The following is a 14,004-nucleotide window of genomic DNA, read 5'->3' as shown; positions in this document are numbered from 1 at the left end:
TAGCTTTTGAAAGCAGCAGTGGGATTTCTGTCACTAGTGATGCAAATGCTTCCCATATGCTGCTGCTTCCCTGGGATTAACAGTGCTCTTTGTCCTACACATTCCATAGGGGACTCTCAAACTGAATAAAGGCACAAACTTGGAGAAACATACACACCAGGATGCCTACCATGCTCTAAGGTATCTTTTGAGTTGCATTTATCACCAACATAAAAAGCCCAGGTGTGGATAAAAGAGCGCAGGTGACACTGTGGCTTTTTCATGGGGGGCTGCACTGTGTGTGTGTGTGTGTGACACCTGGGTTTGGGGAGAGGATGGTCCCTGGACTGTGCCAGAAACTCCACCTGATGCTCTGCCTGTGTTTTTATACAGGGCTGGATTTCAGCCTGTAGCTGAAGTATGCAAATACCAGACAGCAGCATAAATATTGGTATTTTTGTTAAAGGAAAGGTAAATGGCCATAATTGACACCACTTAAGAGAAACAAATACATTAAATCTGATATTTCAGTGCAGACATAAACACAGTTAAAACTTGGAGAAAAAGCCTTTTTAGAGATTTATCAAAAATGCTTTGCCCCAGGGAAGTGGGTTCTTAACAATCTAGAAAATAACTAACCATGTTTTGAATACAAAAGATCCAAAGAGAAATAAACCTAGGATTGGAGCACCAGCACAGCCAGTGTTCAGCTGAGACTGGTTTTTAACCATTCCTGTATTTTTTGAGCTTAATTTTCTCAGTAATTCCTTTTCCAGAAGGCAAAACCCCCCCAACATCTACCTAAAGGTATGTGCAACAGGTTCTGTGCATATATAGTGACACAAAGATGCACTTTTATGGGAGAACCTTGCCTTACTTCTCATGCAGACTTTTTGGTTTATTCAGGAGAAAAAGCACAGCAGCTCAGCTTTGGGATTAACATTCTGAGAAAATTACACCTTTAGAAAGTTAGGGGTTTTTAGATAATATCTAAGTGGAAACTGATCATGGCTCCTATTGGCAACAGTGGCACTGGAGATAGAGAAAGTCACATGAAGTTTTCATGCCCAGTTCATACCCTGATCTACTGTGTATTCAGAGCACCAAACTCGTGTCTGTTTCATGCTCTTAAGGAGAAGTTCAGCACCTAAATTTGGCTCCACAGCATTAAATCTCTGGCAAAGCCCTGAACACCCTTACAAGGGACCCAGAACCAGCACTTCCAACCTGTGACAGCCCCAACTCTTCATCGTCACAGGCAAAAAAAAATATGCTGCCAGCACCAGTGAGGCTCAGAGATCCATGCCACAGCATCTGATGGGGCTTTAAAAAGCCCAATTTGACATTGTAGCACAAATTTTTCTACCACTTTACTTTGTCCCCAAGCAAGATGCTGGCTGGCTGAGCACATCCTGCATCAGGAACCTGGGCTGAGGAGCTGCTCCTGGAAAAGCCTGTTCTTAGCCTTATCATTAGCATACAAATATTCCTTAATTGCCCAGTCACGAGAGATGACCTTAGACCATAAATCACCTCATCCTCCTATTAACTTGGGTTTCTTTCTCTAGTTGCATAAAATTAATATCCATGATGCAGTGGAAAGCTGAGAATTTTAAACCACTTACTTTTACCAATTAGTATTAGTGTATTTTAATGCAATTGACAGACCATTACATTATTATGTTTACAATTATTAGTCAAAACTGCTTTCAGGAGTAGCCACTTAAATAAGGTGCAAATTGGATACCACAAGACTGTGTAATGGCCTTGCATTTTATTTTAGTCTGGCTCCTGTATAAAACTGAGGTTTCAATCCTGAAGGTAATAAAGCTAATAATATTGACTTAATTTCCAGTATGGGAGCAGTATTCTGGATTTCACAGGCTGGATGCTCCTATCCTCAGGTAAAGAGCCCAGACCTTGGTAACTGAACCTCCATGGTGAACAAGCACTGAGTCCTTTACCCATATAATGGTAAACACTCCTATCCTGTGAATCCAAAGGTAAGGATTAAAAAAACAACTAATACAAGTCTGAAAACAATCACAGATCATTAATGGGTTTGCTGTCCTTTTTATTAGTGGACATTAATCAACAGCATGGTGTCCTACTCCTAACATTTGCATGTGTTCCTGTGGCAATGTGAATGGTTTGTCTTTCAGGAAACTGAAATACCTCAAGAATGGGTGTTTTGTACCTAAATTTGGAAGACAGAATGCAAGGGAACACGATGCCTTACAAGTTAACAGTTCATTTAGTCTGGGATTTTCAATAATTCCTCTGATTAGCATGCTAATGAGGTAGAGGGAAAAGCAAAGTTCAGAGTTAAAAATGTGATGCAGCAGATTCAAGGTGATGACAAAGACATTATTTTCAGGAAAAAAGGATTCAAGGTATGCTTTCAGCAAGCAAGAGTTTAATAACTCAAAATACTTTTTTATTTCCAGCAGCCTCTGATCTATGCATGACTGTCTGACTTTTTAACAAGGGAAAATCAAGCAATGAGTTTATTGCTCAAAACTAAGGAAGATTTTACTAGAGATATGATATTTAAATTATATTTAAAACATGAATAAATAGTAGATTCTCTTTAATATTATATATACTAATGATGTTTCTAGCAAAAACCTAAAATTTTGGAATTTGAAAACAAGGAATTTGCTTTCAGATAGACACTAAAAGCAAGCTACCTAGTTTTCAGCTGGTACAAATCTGTGCTGCTCCACTGCTGTCCATGAAGCTGCACTGTTTTACACCAAACCTGGCCCCAAACCTTCACCCTGAATAATTCATGAGGACAGAAGTGACTGGAAAACCAGGCTCTAACCAATTTGATGGAGGAGGAATACCAAAAGGTGCAAAAGGGTACACAAGATGTCTCACCTGGCCCCAATCTCCTGCTTTCCACTTCGGACATCTGCCCCCTCTGCATTTCTTTTGCACGTTGGGCTTAGCAAGGTGTTTACAATTCTCTTCTTCTACATGCCTCCCTTCCTTTGACAAACAGTACACACTGCGGTGCTTTTGGCCCCTTCCACAGGAGACAGAACACTGTAAATATAAAGTAATAACAGATCAGCTTGCACACTCATACAGGGGCCATGGCTACCCAGGGCATTTTCTTTTAGCTGGACCAAAAGGCACCTCCCCAGGTCCCCAGCAGGCTACACAAAGCTTGAGGGGAGTGCAGGCATTTCATACTGTGTGATATTCTTGGTCAAAGCTCCAAAAAATGCCAGTATCAAAATAGAGAAAACAGCTGACATTCAGCAGGGATAACAGCCTGGATTCCTGGCATTGCTCCAGTCCTTTCAAAGGAGCAGAGTCATCTTACAGGGATCAAGGCAGGAGCCCTCAGTATCTACTTAGAACAACTTGAAAGGAACCATTTCCATTTACCTTGGTACAAAGGGATGTCAAATATTGGTAAATCAGGAGGGTAAAATGTATGCTGCACCTTCACAGAGGGAAATAACTGCACAAAGGACAAGGCAGAAAAGTGCAGCATTTCCTTGTCCTTGGTACAAAAGCTCGTGTTTGTTTTATCAGTGTAGTCTGACTTTTCTTTCCTTCACTAAACAGATTGAAACCAGGACATGTTCATCCTTAAGATTTATGCATTTTGAAAACAACTCAGAAGGTGGCAAGAAGGCAGAGCCTGGAGAATCAAAGCAAAAAGCAAACCAGCAGGTATGTTAGCTGCAAGCTTTGTAGTGAAGCAACTAATTTCAACCTCCCTCTGCAGGTTCACTGAACTTTTTCAAATGTGACCACTTCTGGCATGCAAACCCCAAGCAACTTCACTTTGATTTCAGATTAGTCTCCTCCAAAGATTTAGGAATCAAAGGGGTCTGGAATCACGACACGAATTTAATATGACAGTTTCATGTAGAACAAGCCTTTGGAATATTGTGACACTTGTTCCTTACACTGTGGCTGCAGTTCTTGAAGATATATTTATGTGTGATTGAAATAAATGTTGTCTCCAAATCCTCTTCAGCCCTTATCCTTCTGTTATCCTCAAGTAGTGTTTTTTCAATGATTCTACAAAACCAAAGTAATGTATTAACATATGATTTTTTCACCAGTAGTTTTATTGTGTTTAAGTCTGATGATGACTCTTATTGTGGTTTCTGTTTCTTTACCAGCTGGCTGCAGAATTCCCATCAGAAGACATTTTTTTAGTGACAGCTTCCCCCGTTATCAAAGCTGTAACTAATTTCAAGCAGGTAAGAGAGACTTCATTTTTCTTATAGTGAGACATGTTCCAAGTTTGTTTGATAATTTAGAACCCAGTGGTAAAGATGCTCATGACTTAGAGCCTGTTTTCATATTTGTGTGATTGCAGTGGTGTCAGTAAGACTGACAGGCTATTTTACAATGATCAGTAATTGTGAATATATTCACACCATTCAGGCAAATGTTAAACCAGGTACTTACAGGACTGAAGTGTGTTCAGAGTTACTGAAACTTTATTTTATTTTATTTATTTATTTTTTTAGTGAGTGACCTCGTAGAAGCACTAGAATGGTATCATAGTCTTGCTCATGTTTGAATTTGGGGCAGAAACAGTGAAAAAAGGGATAACCTTCTGGGGAATTGATTTGGGCTTTGTCTATTTCAGCAGCTGCTTATTCAGTGACATCTTTCCTGCTGGTTTGAAAAAGAAAATCAAATGCATGCATGAATTCAGATTTATGGCTAGTAGGGCATGAAGCTGAGTCTGAGAGCTCTCTCTGAAACTAACACCGAAGTACAGAATGCTTTCTGAAAGTGCTGAGTGTCCAGCAAAGACACCTGCACAGTGCAGAGATGTAAAGTCTGTAATTCACATCACTGGAAATTTACATAGCTGAAGAATAAGGGAATAGCTAAGCACTATTAGAAGGCAGCAGAATCTGAGATTTGGACATGAGCATCTTAATTTCTCTCTGAATTGCAAGCATGGTGTGGCTTCTGGTTCCTAGCTGTGTTCCAAACTTGAATACTCAATAAAGTAGCAGGCCTGGAGGTTTCCATGCAGCTATTCTCTTTTGGAAAAAGCCACAAAATTGTCATCACTTATTTGAATGTTTTTCAAGTTTTGGCTTGCCTCTTTGGGGTTTTTATTTTCTTTGTATTTGTTTTGTATTTGATGTTGTCCATTTCCCCCGAGGTCTCTAAAATATCAGGTAGTGGCTCTGGATGAGTTATTTTAGCAAAGTTACAAAAAGAAAAACCAGGATTTTTACACTACATCACATAAATGAAAAAGCAGTGTTAACAACTTCTTTATGGAATAAAACATTGTAGCAGTTAGAGCAACTGCCAGGGTTTTCTTTTCCATTTTTGCTTAATCTCTGTCTTTAGGATTAACGTGTAGTACTTGGACTCTTCAACCAGGAGCAGGCATGAAAAAATTCTGTATGGAAAAATAAACTTTTAGCAGTTACATGGTAACCCATTTTCAGACAATATGGGCTTTATGTTGTCACTTTTTTACCATAAATGGACACAGCACCTTCTCTCAAAAGCTTTAGAAGAAGAGATGGGTACATGATCCATATTCTTAAATACTTCTCTTTCTCCTACAGGTCTCCAAAACACTTGAGGAATTTGATGTTGAAGAGCAGCCAAGTTCCCTATTAGAAAAACGATATCCCAATATTAGAGTTATACAGTCTGGAGTGAAACAGTTGAAAAGTGATGAACATGTAAGTTAAGGTTTTCTTTTTTATTTTTTTTTTCAAATTATGTATATTAAATATAATTTAAGAAGTAGCTGAATGTTTTGGGTGAGAAATTTTGTTCAAGAACATTTTGGTTACTGAATTGATAAGTTACCAAAATTACAAGAAAATATTTCCTAATTCTAATTTCACTTACTGCTTAAACTGTTTTTCAAGTAGAAATAGATACAGAGGACAAAATAAATCTTGAAAGAGCCAACATTTCCACCTTTTCTTCCTTCTATTTAGCAGGAGATACATGGCAAATATGAACAATGTGCAGCATGTGCACAGCCTTGTTAGCTCTGTGCCAACATGTTCTTTTCACTCCAGCATGTATGAGAAACTCACATTCACATCCCAAACTCGTTTTGCTCACTTCTAAAGTTTGGAGATGTAATTCCAGGTGGATTTTGTTAACATTCTGAATACAGTGGTTTTCTTATATCATTGCTAGGATAGTGTTTTAATATTGGTCTTGGTGGACATAAATAATTAATCTATGTGGATTTGGAGGCTCTTTTGCCCAAAATCACTTTAAGCTATGCAGCTTCTAGTTTGTAGAACAACAAATAATGTCATAAAATGTTAAAATTTAAGGTCTTCTTTCTCAGAATGACATAGCTTGTTGAGTGCCTCCACTTTTTCTCCAGCAAAAAACAGATTTGCAGTATTTCTGAACTGTGTCCTATCCTGTGCCTGGTTAACTCAGAGCTACTGCTGTTGAAATGTTTGAATGAGATTCTCGATTGCTAATGTCCAGCAGTGCATGGTTCTGTTCCTGGGGCCTGAGGGACATTTGTCATATAGAAAACACAGAACTCTTCTGGCACAGCCAGTGAGTACCAAGTGCCACCAAGTGGTTGATCTTGCTTCGAGTGCACTGTGGGCACTTCCCACTTTATTGGTCACTTATTTGTGGTGAGTGTGATAGCAGTAAATGACACACAGTGAGGAAGAGTATGAAGCCTAGTTCCTTCAGAAGCCTCTTACAGCTTTTCATATCTGCAAATTACTGTGACATTAAGGAAAGATGTCTCTTAGATGTCTTCATTTTTGATTTTTCTTTTCTCTTCATTGTTAACAGAAAATTTACACTGAAGATGGGAAAGAATACATATATGAAAAGCTTTGTCTGTATGCTGGAGTCAAACCAAAATTAATTGTTGAAGGGAACCCGTATGTGTTAGGAATCCGGGACACTGACAGTGCACAGGTAAATGTGTTTGGGACTTCAAAATGTGCAATGTATTCCTGCATCTGGTGCAAAATACCAGAATTCTTGTGGAGTGAAATGGAGAAACACAAAATAATGTTTGCTATTATATATTCTTAATTAGGAGTATTTTCACTAGCAGCAAAACAGCCTTATAATGCCACTGAATTAATTAGCCACCGATTTGTTAAGTTTATAGATAGCTCATACACATTATTTCTAACATGATAAAACGGAATAAACAATATTTTTTTCACCCTCCAGGAAGAATCCAATTGGAAAATATAAAGACATTTCCTTGGGAAGAGGTGTGTGGTTCCTGGTACAAAGGGCTGCTTCATGCAGTGGGAAGCTACTGAAGGAATGACTTCTTATTCTCTTGCAGTTCTACTGTAGCTTCTCCTCTTTGTACAGAAAAGAGTTAGAAATAGTCAAAGATGTGGAAAAGTTTTCACCTGAGAAATGACTTAATAGACTAAAAAATAAGCTTGGAAGGCAAAGTTGAAGTCTCCCTGCTACAGGTCTTCAGAAATAGAGGAGCATTGCTGCTCCATAAAATGGAACTGCCATTCATCAAATGAAGCTGGACCTTGAGGATAAAAAAAGGAGTTACATTTTCAAAGAATCTGAAGTGAAACTGGAATTGCTGATTGCTACAACAGCAGCTTCTGTTTCAGGTCTCAGCCTAGCTGGATGTGTATCAATAATCTGAGAAAATCAAGACTAAGAGCAAGAAAATACTGAGAAGGATATAGTTGATCAGTGTGAGGGAACATGCTCTAATTGACATTTTTCCTTTCTTAATGCAGGCTTTTCAGAAGAATTTGGCTCAAGCTGAGAGAATAGTGGTGGTAGGAAATGGTGGGATTGCCCTTGAATTAGTGTAAGTGAACCAAAAACACATAATCAAATAAAATCTTTACAATGCAATGCTAAATCTAGTGTAAATGAATTTGGGAGAAGGTTGACTTTAAAATTTTATCTCTTAGAGCATTTAGTAGCAAAACTGATCACAGAGGGTTTTTTTTGCAACATAGTGGTTTTTACTGATACATAAAATCAGAAAAGCTCCAGAAGAAGCTTTGACACAGATATCAAGAATATTCAGTTAATGTTCCACATACTGCAAGCAATATCCAAATGCTTGTTTTTAACAGTGGCAGTCTGGCAGAAATGCACTTGTTTTTCATTATGGGGAGCAGGAAATACTAATTATTAGTATTATAAATTGGATCTGCCCCCTACCCCAGTTCAGTCAGGGTTGTGTTGGTGAGGAAGTATGACTTGTCAGCTTGAAGAGATATTTTTAATGGGTTCCTTATGTAAATGTTTAGAAGTGGATTTGATAGGTTGGAAAATCTTGGATCCCCTGGTTCTGGCTTCTGGAAGGAAACTTGACACACTTCTGCTTGTGTTGCTAAAAGATCCTTTTCAGGTAGTCTGTCACTTTATCCCTTGTTGAAATGCTCACAGGTATGAAATTCAAGGCTGTGAAGTAATCTGGGCTATCAAAGACAAAGCCATTGGGAACACTTTCTTTGATGCAGGAGCAGCTGAATTCCTCCTTCCCAAGCTCACTGCTGAAAGCCAAGAGAATCCCATCGAGTGTAAAAGAACCAAGTACACAGTGGAAGGTATGGGGTTCAGCTTCCTGACACTGCAGCAGCAGCATTTCATATTAAAGATAGTCTTAAAATCACTCAGTTTAGCAGCTTGGAGTAAGCCTTACTGTTATCATTTATGACATTTCCTTCTTCAAAAACTGAGAGTGAAAATGCAACATAGAAACCCATCCCACATTTATGTAGACAGAATGTAATACAGCTTCTTGTGAGCTGTAAAAAAGGGCTTACCTTTGTGCCAAATTTACATTAATTCCCTGTATTCCTTCTGCTGAAGAACTTGTTCAATTTTCTGTAATGTTTTGATGTGAACTCACCATTCTATAGGGAGGAGCTGTCACATAATGAGATATTGGAGGAGCAGGTGAAACTACACAGAACATTATTACAGGTGGAGGGAAAGTGCAGTCTCAGAAACAATAATTAGCACTGCATGAAGAAACATCACACAAACATAGGTAGGGCCAAAGTCAGGACAAAAAGAAGAGCATGGTTCTAGACATCAGGCAGGAAGAATAAGGATATTACCCCAGATGGTATTTTTCTGTTAATTGAGAATCCTTGTTCTGAATTCTGAGGACAAGGAAAGTTGCACACTAAATCTGATATACTCCATGTCTTTGCTTTAGGAAGTGAGGAGAAAGGAAGGCCTCCAGGAGCATCTGACAAGCTGGGCAGTGCCTTGGGCCCTGACTGGCACGAGGGCTTACACCTTAAAGGCACTAAGGAGGTAGGGGCATAACCTTGCTGCCAGATTTATTTGGGTGTTGTGGGCATGAGCACAGGGAAGAGTTCCATGTTTGCAATAAAGCAAAAATCCTCACATTTAATTTTTTTTTTTCATTTATGAATTCCTGAGCTGTTAGGTGTTTGCATCTTTTCTGCATTTGTAAAATGACCTCTTGATTTATAAAATCGAGAGTGATCAGTCAAAGACCAGCTAAAGGATGTTTAGGATATTTAGCAGCTTAATCAGTGGTGGTTTGGCTGTTGAAGGCTGTGGAACTGTATTTGTGTAGTGGAGAATAAAAAAAGGCCCAAATTCACCAAACAATTTAGAGAAACAGGTAACTTCCCAACTTCTGGCTTGAGCTCAGAATATGGTTGAAATGTGGGTTGATGGTACAGAGTATTTTTTCTTTTTACTGTGTTTAGAACATAAACTTATTATTGTTACCAAAATTAATGAATTATAGAAAAATAAAGGATTTGCAATCCTGAAAGACAGAAAAATGAGTTTACTTTATTCTGTTCTGATAATGTTTGAACTCTCTTCCTGCAAGCTTAGGGGAACCTGAATATGTTTTCTGGCATGCCAGAAAAATCTAATTGTTGTGAACTGTAAAGGAACATGAGCTACCTGCTGAAAAAGCAGCTAAATTGCCACTGGCTATGGTTAGAGCTGTGCCAAAAGGAAGAAAGTGTGGGAATCCAGGTAGTGGGCTTGGATATATGGTGGGTGGCTTTCCACTTCAGTAATATCAATTTAGGTGAAGATGTCCTTGCTGTTATTAATCTTGTGATCACTAATCATTATGTTTATAATTCTGTTTCTTTTTTTTTTTTTTTTTTAGTTTTCTCACAAAGTACATATTGAAATACTGTGTGAAGTAAAGAAAATTCTCTTACAGCAAGAATTTATCCAACTGCAGCAGACTTCCCTGACTTTTCCTAAAGGAGAGAAAAATGTAGAGGCAGATGAGGGTGAGTGCCAGTGCTGGTAAGACCTTGAAGGTAAATCTGTGCTGGAGCATGTTTGCTGTTTGAAAAAGAAATCTTTTTTTCTCTATAATTTGAGGTCTAGCAGTTTACAGTAATCAAATTTATGTGCTGCAATTAAATTATAAAATCTTGCAGGTCAGACACTTTTTTCCACAAAGTAACCAAAATCATGTGTGCAGAATATTCCATCCTAACACAATCCATTAAATATTTTAATAGTTAAGTTAAAACATGAGGAAAAAAACCACGAACATTTTGTATCAAACTGAAGTAAACCTTCCAAATAGAGGAAAATATCCCTTTTTAAAAAATGAATAATTATGCCTATAATTTCAACCTAATTAAAATGAATATTTTTAATACTATTTTAGTAATCAGTTACTTTCAGCACAAGTCAAGTCTGTTCTGTTCTTTTTGCTTTTGAGGCACTTCTGTGCATCTGTAAATTTCTACATAAAAGAATATTTGGCAATTGCATACTTGAGAGAATATCTCACAGGCCACAGAGGGTTTTAATTTAGGAAAATTCTGAAGGAAGTTATTGGTAGGAGTTGGAGCTGAGATCCAAAATATTTTTTTTCTCTAGTTCTGAGCAATGGTAAGAAAAGTTACAGGTAATCTCTGATAGTTTTCTAATTTTTATTTTCAATTTTAACCTTTCTTTACCTATTCAGTTACCTCAAAGGTTTTATGGTTTTATTTTCATTCATATCTTATCATAAGACATAATTAATAAAGTAACTTCTGTTGGTTACATTCTCAGGGCAAAATTTTCTCGTTTTTCAGTGCTGTGGCCTGTATATGTGGAATTAAGTAATGGAAAAATTTATGGATGCAATTTCATTGTCAGTGCAACTGGAGTTGTGCCAAATGTTGAAGCATTTCTTGATGGCAATAATGTAAGTATACTGATTTCAAGTAAGGTTAAAGAAACCTTTTCAGCTGGTTTATGCTTCTGTTCTGACATGGATTGCTAAAGATTTAAATACTGTGTACCATCTCAAAATAAGGCAGGGTATGTTGATACTGAGATATCCAACATGATACAAGTGTATTTGATTTGTGGACTTGGTTTATTATGTTGCTCCTCAGGTGTTTATATATAGTACATATGCAGTGTTAAGCCCAACCAAAGAGAGAAAATCATCTGTATAATTGGCTAATGTGGCAAAAATTTAGAATAATTTCCATGTTAGTTCTGTACCATAGTCTTACCTTATTAATCTTGACATTTGCTCCTGGAAAGGAAGCAACTACTTCCAGTACTTTCCATCTGGGACACTGAGCTGTCACAGTGCTCATGTTCATTGATGGAAGTCAGCACCCAAATGTGGCTGGTGATTCTGGAGTTCATAACTGCCATGTGCATTTCCACACCTCAGGATCATTTTGCTTCTGTGTTCAGTGCCTGCTCATCAACAACTAAACATCCCTGGGTTATTAACACTGATCACAAATCCAACAAATAGCCCCATACAAGCTACTACTAAAAATGATCCCAAACAAAAGCAGGATGTTGTGGTATTTGGGTTAAGTGGTGCCATCTGGTTATGAGGTAAAAGGCTGTGCTCTGGTTAAAGAAGGAAATGCTGAAAACATAGATCTGATGTTGAGCCATGACGTATTTCCATGCCTATGCTATAAGCTTAGATCAGGAGTTAAGTTTTTGCAATGGTATTTTCTTGCCTTGGCAAAAATACAAAGTGATCTCTTAAGACTGGGTGTCCCTGTAACAAACACACAGTGTGATTTGGAATTTGGCAAGCCCTGTTACTTCCCTGCCTAGGTATCAGTAATAGTCCTTTAGAAACCTTTGCTGTGCTCTAGAAATAATAACAGTAATGCTTTGTACTTTCCATGGAGCTCTTGCCACTCAGCGCAGTCTCATGGTAAAGGAACAGCTGATTGTTAAGGGGGAGGGAGTTGGGTGCCTGGTTCCATTGCTGATGTGTGAACCCCTTCAGTTTGCTGTGGGAGAGGATGGAGGACTGAAGGTGGACAAGCACATGCACACGTCACTGCCAGATGTGTTTGCAGCTGGAGATATCTGTACAGCAGCCTGGGAGCCCAGCCCTGTGTGGCACCAGGTACGTCCTGGCACAGGAGTTACACACCAGTGCTCACACCAAGGAGGGGCAGGTTAACAGTGGATTGTCACTGACCGATTTTCTGAAAAACTCCTTCGCTAGGATTTTTCTCCTGAGAAGCCTCAGAAAAAAAATATAAACAATAACTATCTGAGGGCTGTGGAATGTGGTCTGGAGATGCTTTACCAACAGGTGCATCTTTGATTGTTTGCATGTGAATTGTTTTTAACTAATGGCCAATGGCAGCCATCTGTGTCAGACACCAAGTCTGTCACGAGATTTTATTATTCATTCCTTTCTAGCTTTCTGATGTCTCCTTTCTTCTATTCTGTAGTATAGTTTTAGTATATAATTTTCTTTTAATGCAATATATATCATAAAATAGTAAATCAGCCTTCTGAAACATGGAGTCAAGATTCTCATGACTTCCTTCATCCTGGGGACCCTCAAACACCGCCACATTTGCTGACCCTGAGTGAGTGACACCCCACAGTGGATAATCCTGGGGGTTTGGTGGCTGAGTTCTGTGGAGGTGGCTGGAAATGAGCTGGCCAGCCCCTCTGAGTATGAACAGCAGTGAGTGTGCTCTGAGTACTCACTGCAGTGAGTGTGCTCATGGCACAGGGATGGCCTCATGACTTCAATCTTCCCAATTGTCTCTTGCAGATGAGGCTGTGGACCCAGGCTCGGCAGATGGGATGGTATGCAGCAAAGTGCATGGCAGCAGAAGCTTTAGGGGAGTCTATTGATATGGATTTCAGCTTTGAACTATTTGCTCACATTACAAAATTTTTCAATTACAAGGTCAGTACAGTCTGATAGTTGTAACTATCAGTTACACCGAGTAACACATACTGCTTGCTTATATTCACTTGCTGACAGTGAGCAGGTGCATTAATATTGAGGAAGCAGGTTTCTTTCTGTAGTAATTAATCCTAGCTTAGATTTTCTCATTTTGTGCTAATGTATATGGTATTTCATGGGGAAGATTTTTCAGTCCATTGTGTGTATTTGTGCTAATGTGTGTGATATTTCAAGGGGAAGATTTTTGAGTCCATTGTGTGTTTGCAAGCCAGTGATGGGGGAGGGACCCAAGGGATGCTTATTTCCCTGTTTGCATCCCTTTTGAGGCTGAGAACTGTTAGCAGGAGAAATGCTAAAAGCCACTGCAGTGTTGTTATGAGTGCTTTTCCCTTCTCCTTCTGCTAGGTGGTGGTTTAGGGGAAGTACATCGCTCAGGGCCTGGGCTCAGAGCACGAGCTGATGCTGAGGTGTACCAAGGGCCACGAGTACATCAAAGTGGTGATGCAGAACGGCCGAATGATGGGAGCTGTGCTCATCGGTGAAACGGACTTGGAAGAAACCTTTGAAAACTTAATTTTAAATCAAATGGATCTTTCAGCCTATGGTGAAGATCTCCTAAATCCAGATATTGACATAGAAGATTATTTTGATTGAACAATACCCCATTCCCATTTTGTATGAAGCTTTGAGAGCAAGTCATAGATCTTAGAAAACCGTTTTCTCAGGACTGGGGATAAATGCAATCCTCAATTAAGATTTTGGGTTGATCTTGCTAAAATACTGACTGGTTACTGCCACAGGTACCAGCTAATGGTGCAATCTCTGTCATGCTGGCTCATATGAACAGAGAACAGTTTCAGGTCACA

At 38.8% G+C, this 14,004-nt stretch overlaps 1 protein-coding gene across 1 annotated transcript; it reads left to right on the top strand.

Annotated features, from left to right (window-relative positions):
• Positions 1–6,002: 6,002 nt before the first annotated feature.
• Positions 6,003–13,792, top strand: LOC131088291 (pyridine nucleotide-disulfide oxidoreductase domain-containing protein 1-like). The gene is made up of 10 exons (XM_058032216.1): positions 6,003–6,023; positions 6,775–6,903; positions 7,713–7,786; positions 8,377–8,537; positions 9,155–9,255; positions 10,100–10,229; positions 11,034–11,146; positions 12,212–12,334; positions 13,001–13,138; positions 13,556–13,792. Exons 1-10 carry the CDS (start codon positions 6,003–6,005, stop codon positions 13,790–13,792), a joined length of 1,227 nt encoding a protein of 408 aa, XP_057888199.1.
• The last annotated feature ends 212 nt before the right edge of the window (positions 13,793–14,004 follow it).

The sequence above is a fragment of the Melospiza georgiana genome, chromosome 11, assembly GCF_028018845.1.
Source record: "Melospiza georgiana isolate bMelGeo1 chromosome 11, bMelGeo1.pri, whole genome shotgun sequence".
Taxonomy (NCBI): domain Eukaryota; kingdom Metazoa; phylum Chordata; class Aves; order Passeriformes; family Passerellidae; genus Melospiza; species Melospiza georgiana.
The sequence above is the reverse complement of the archived record's forward strand: the minus strand, read 5'-3'. Positions and strand labels throughout refer to the sequence as shown.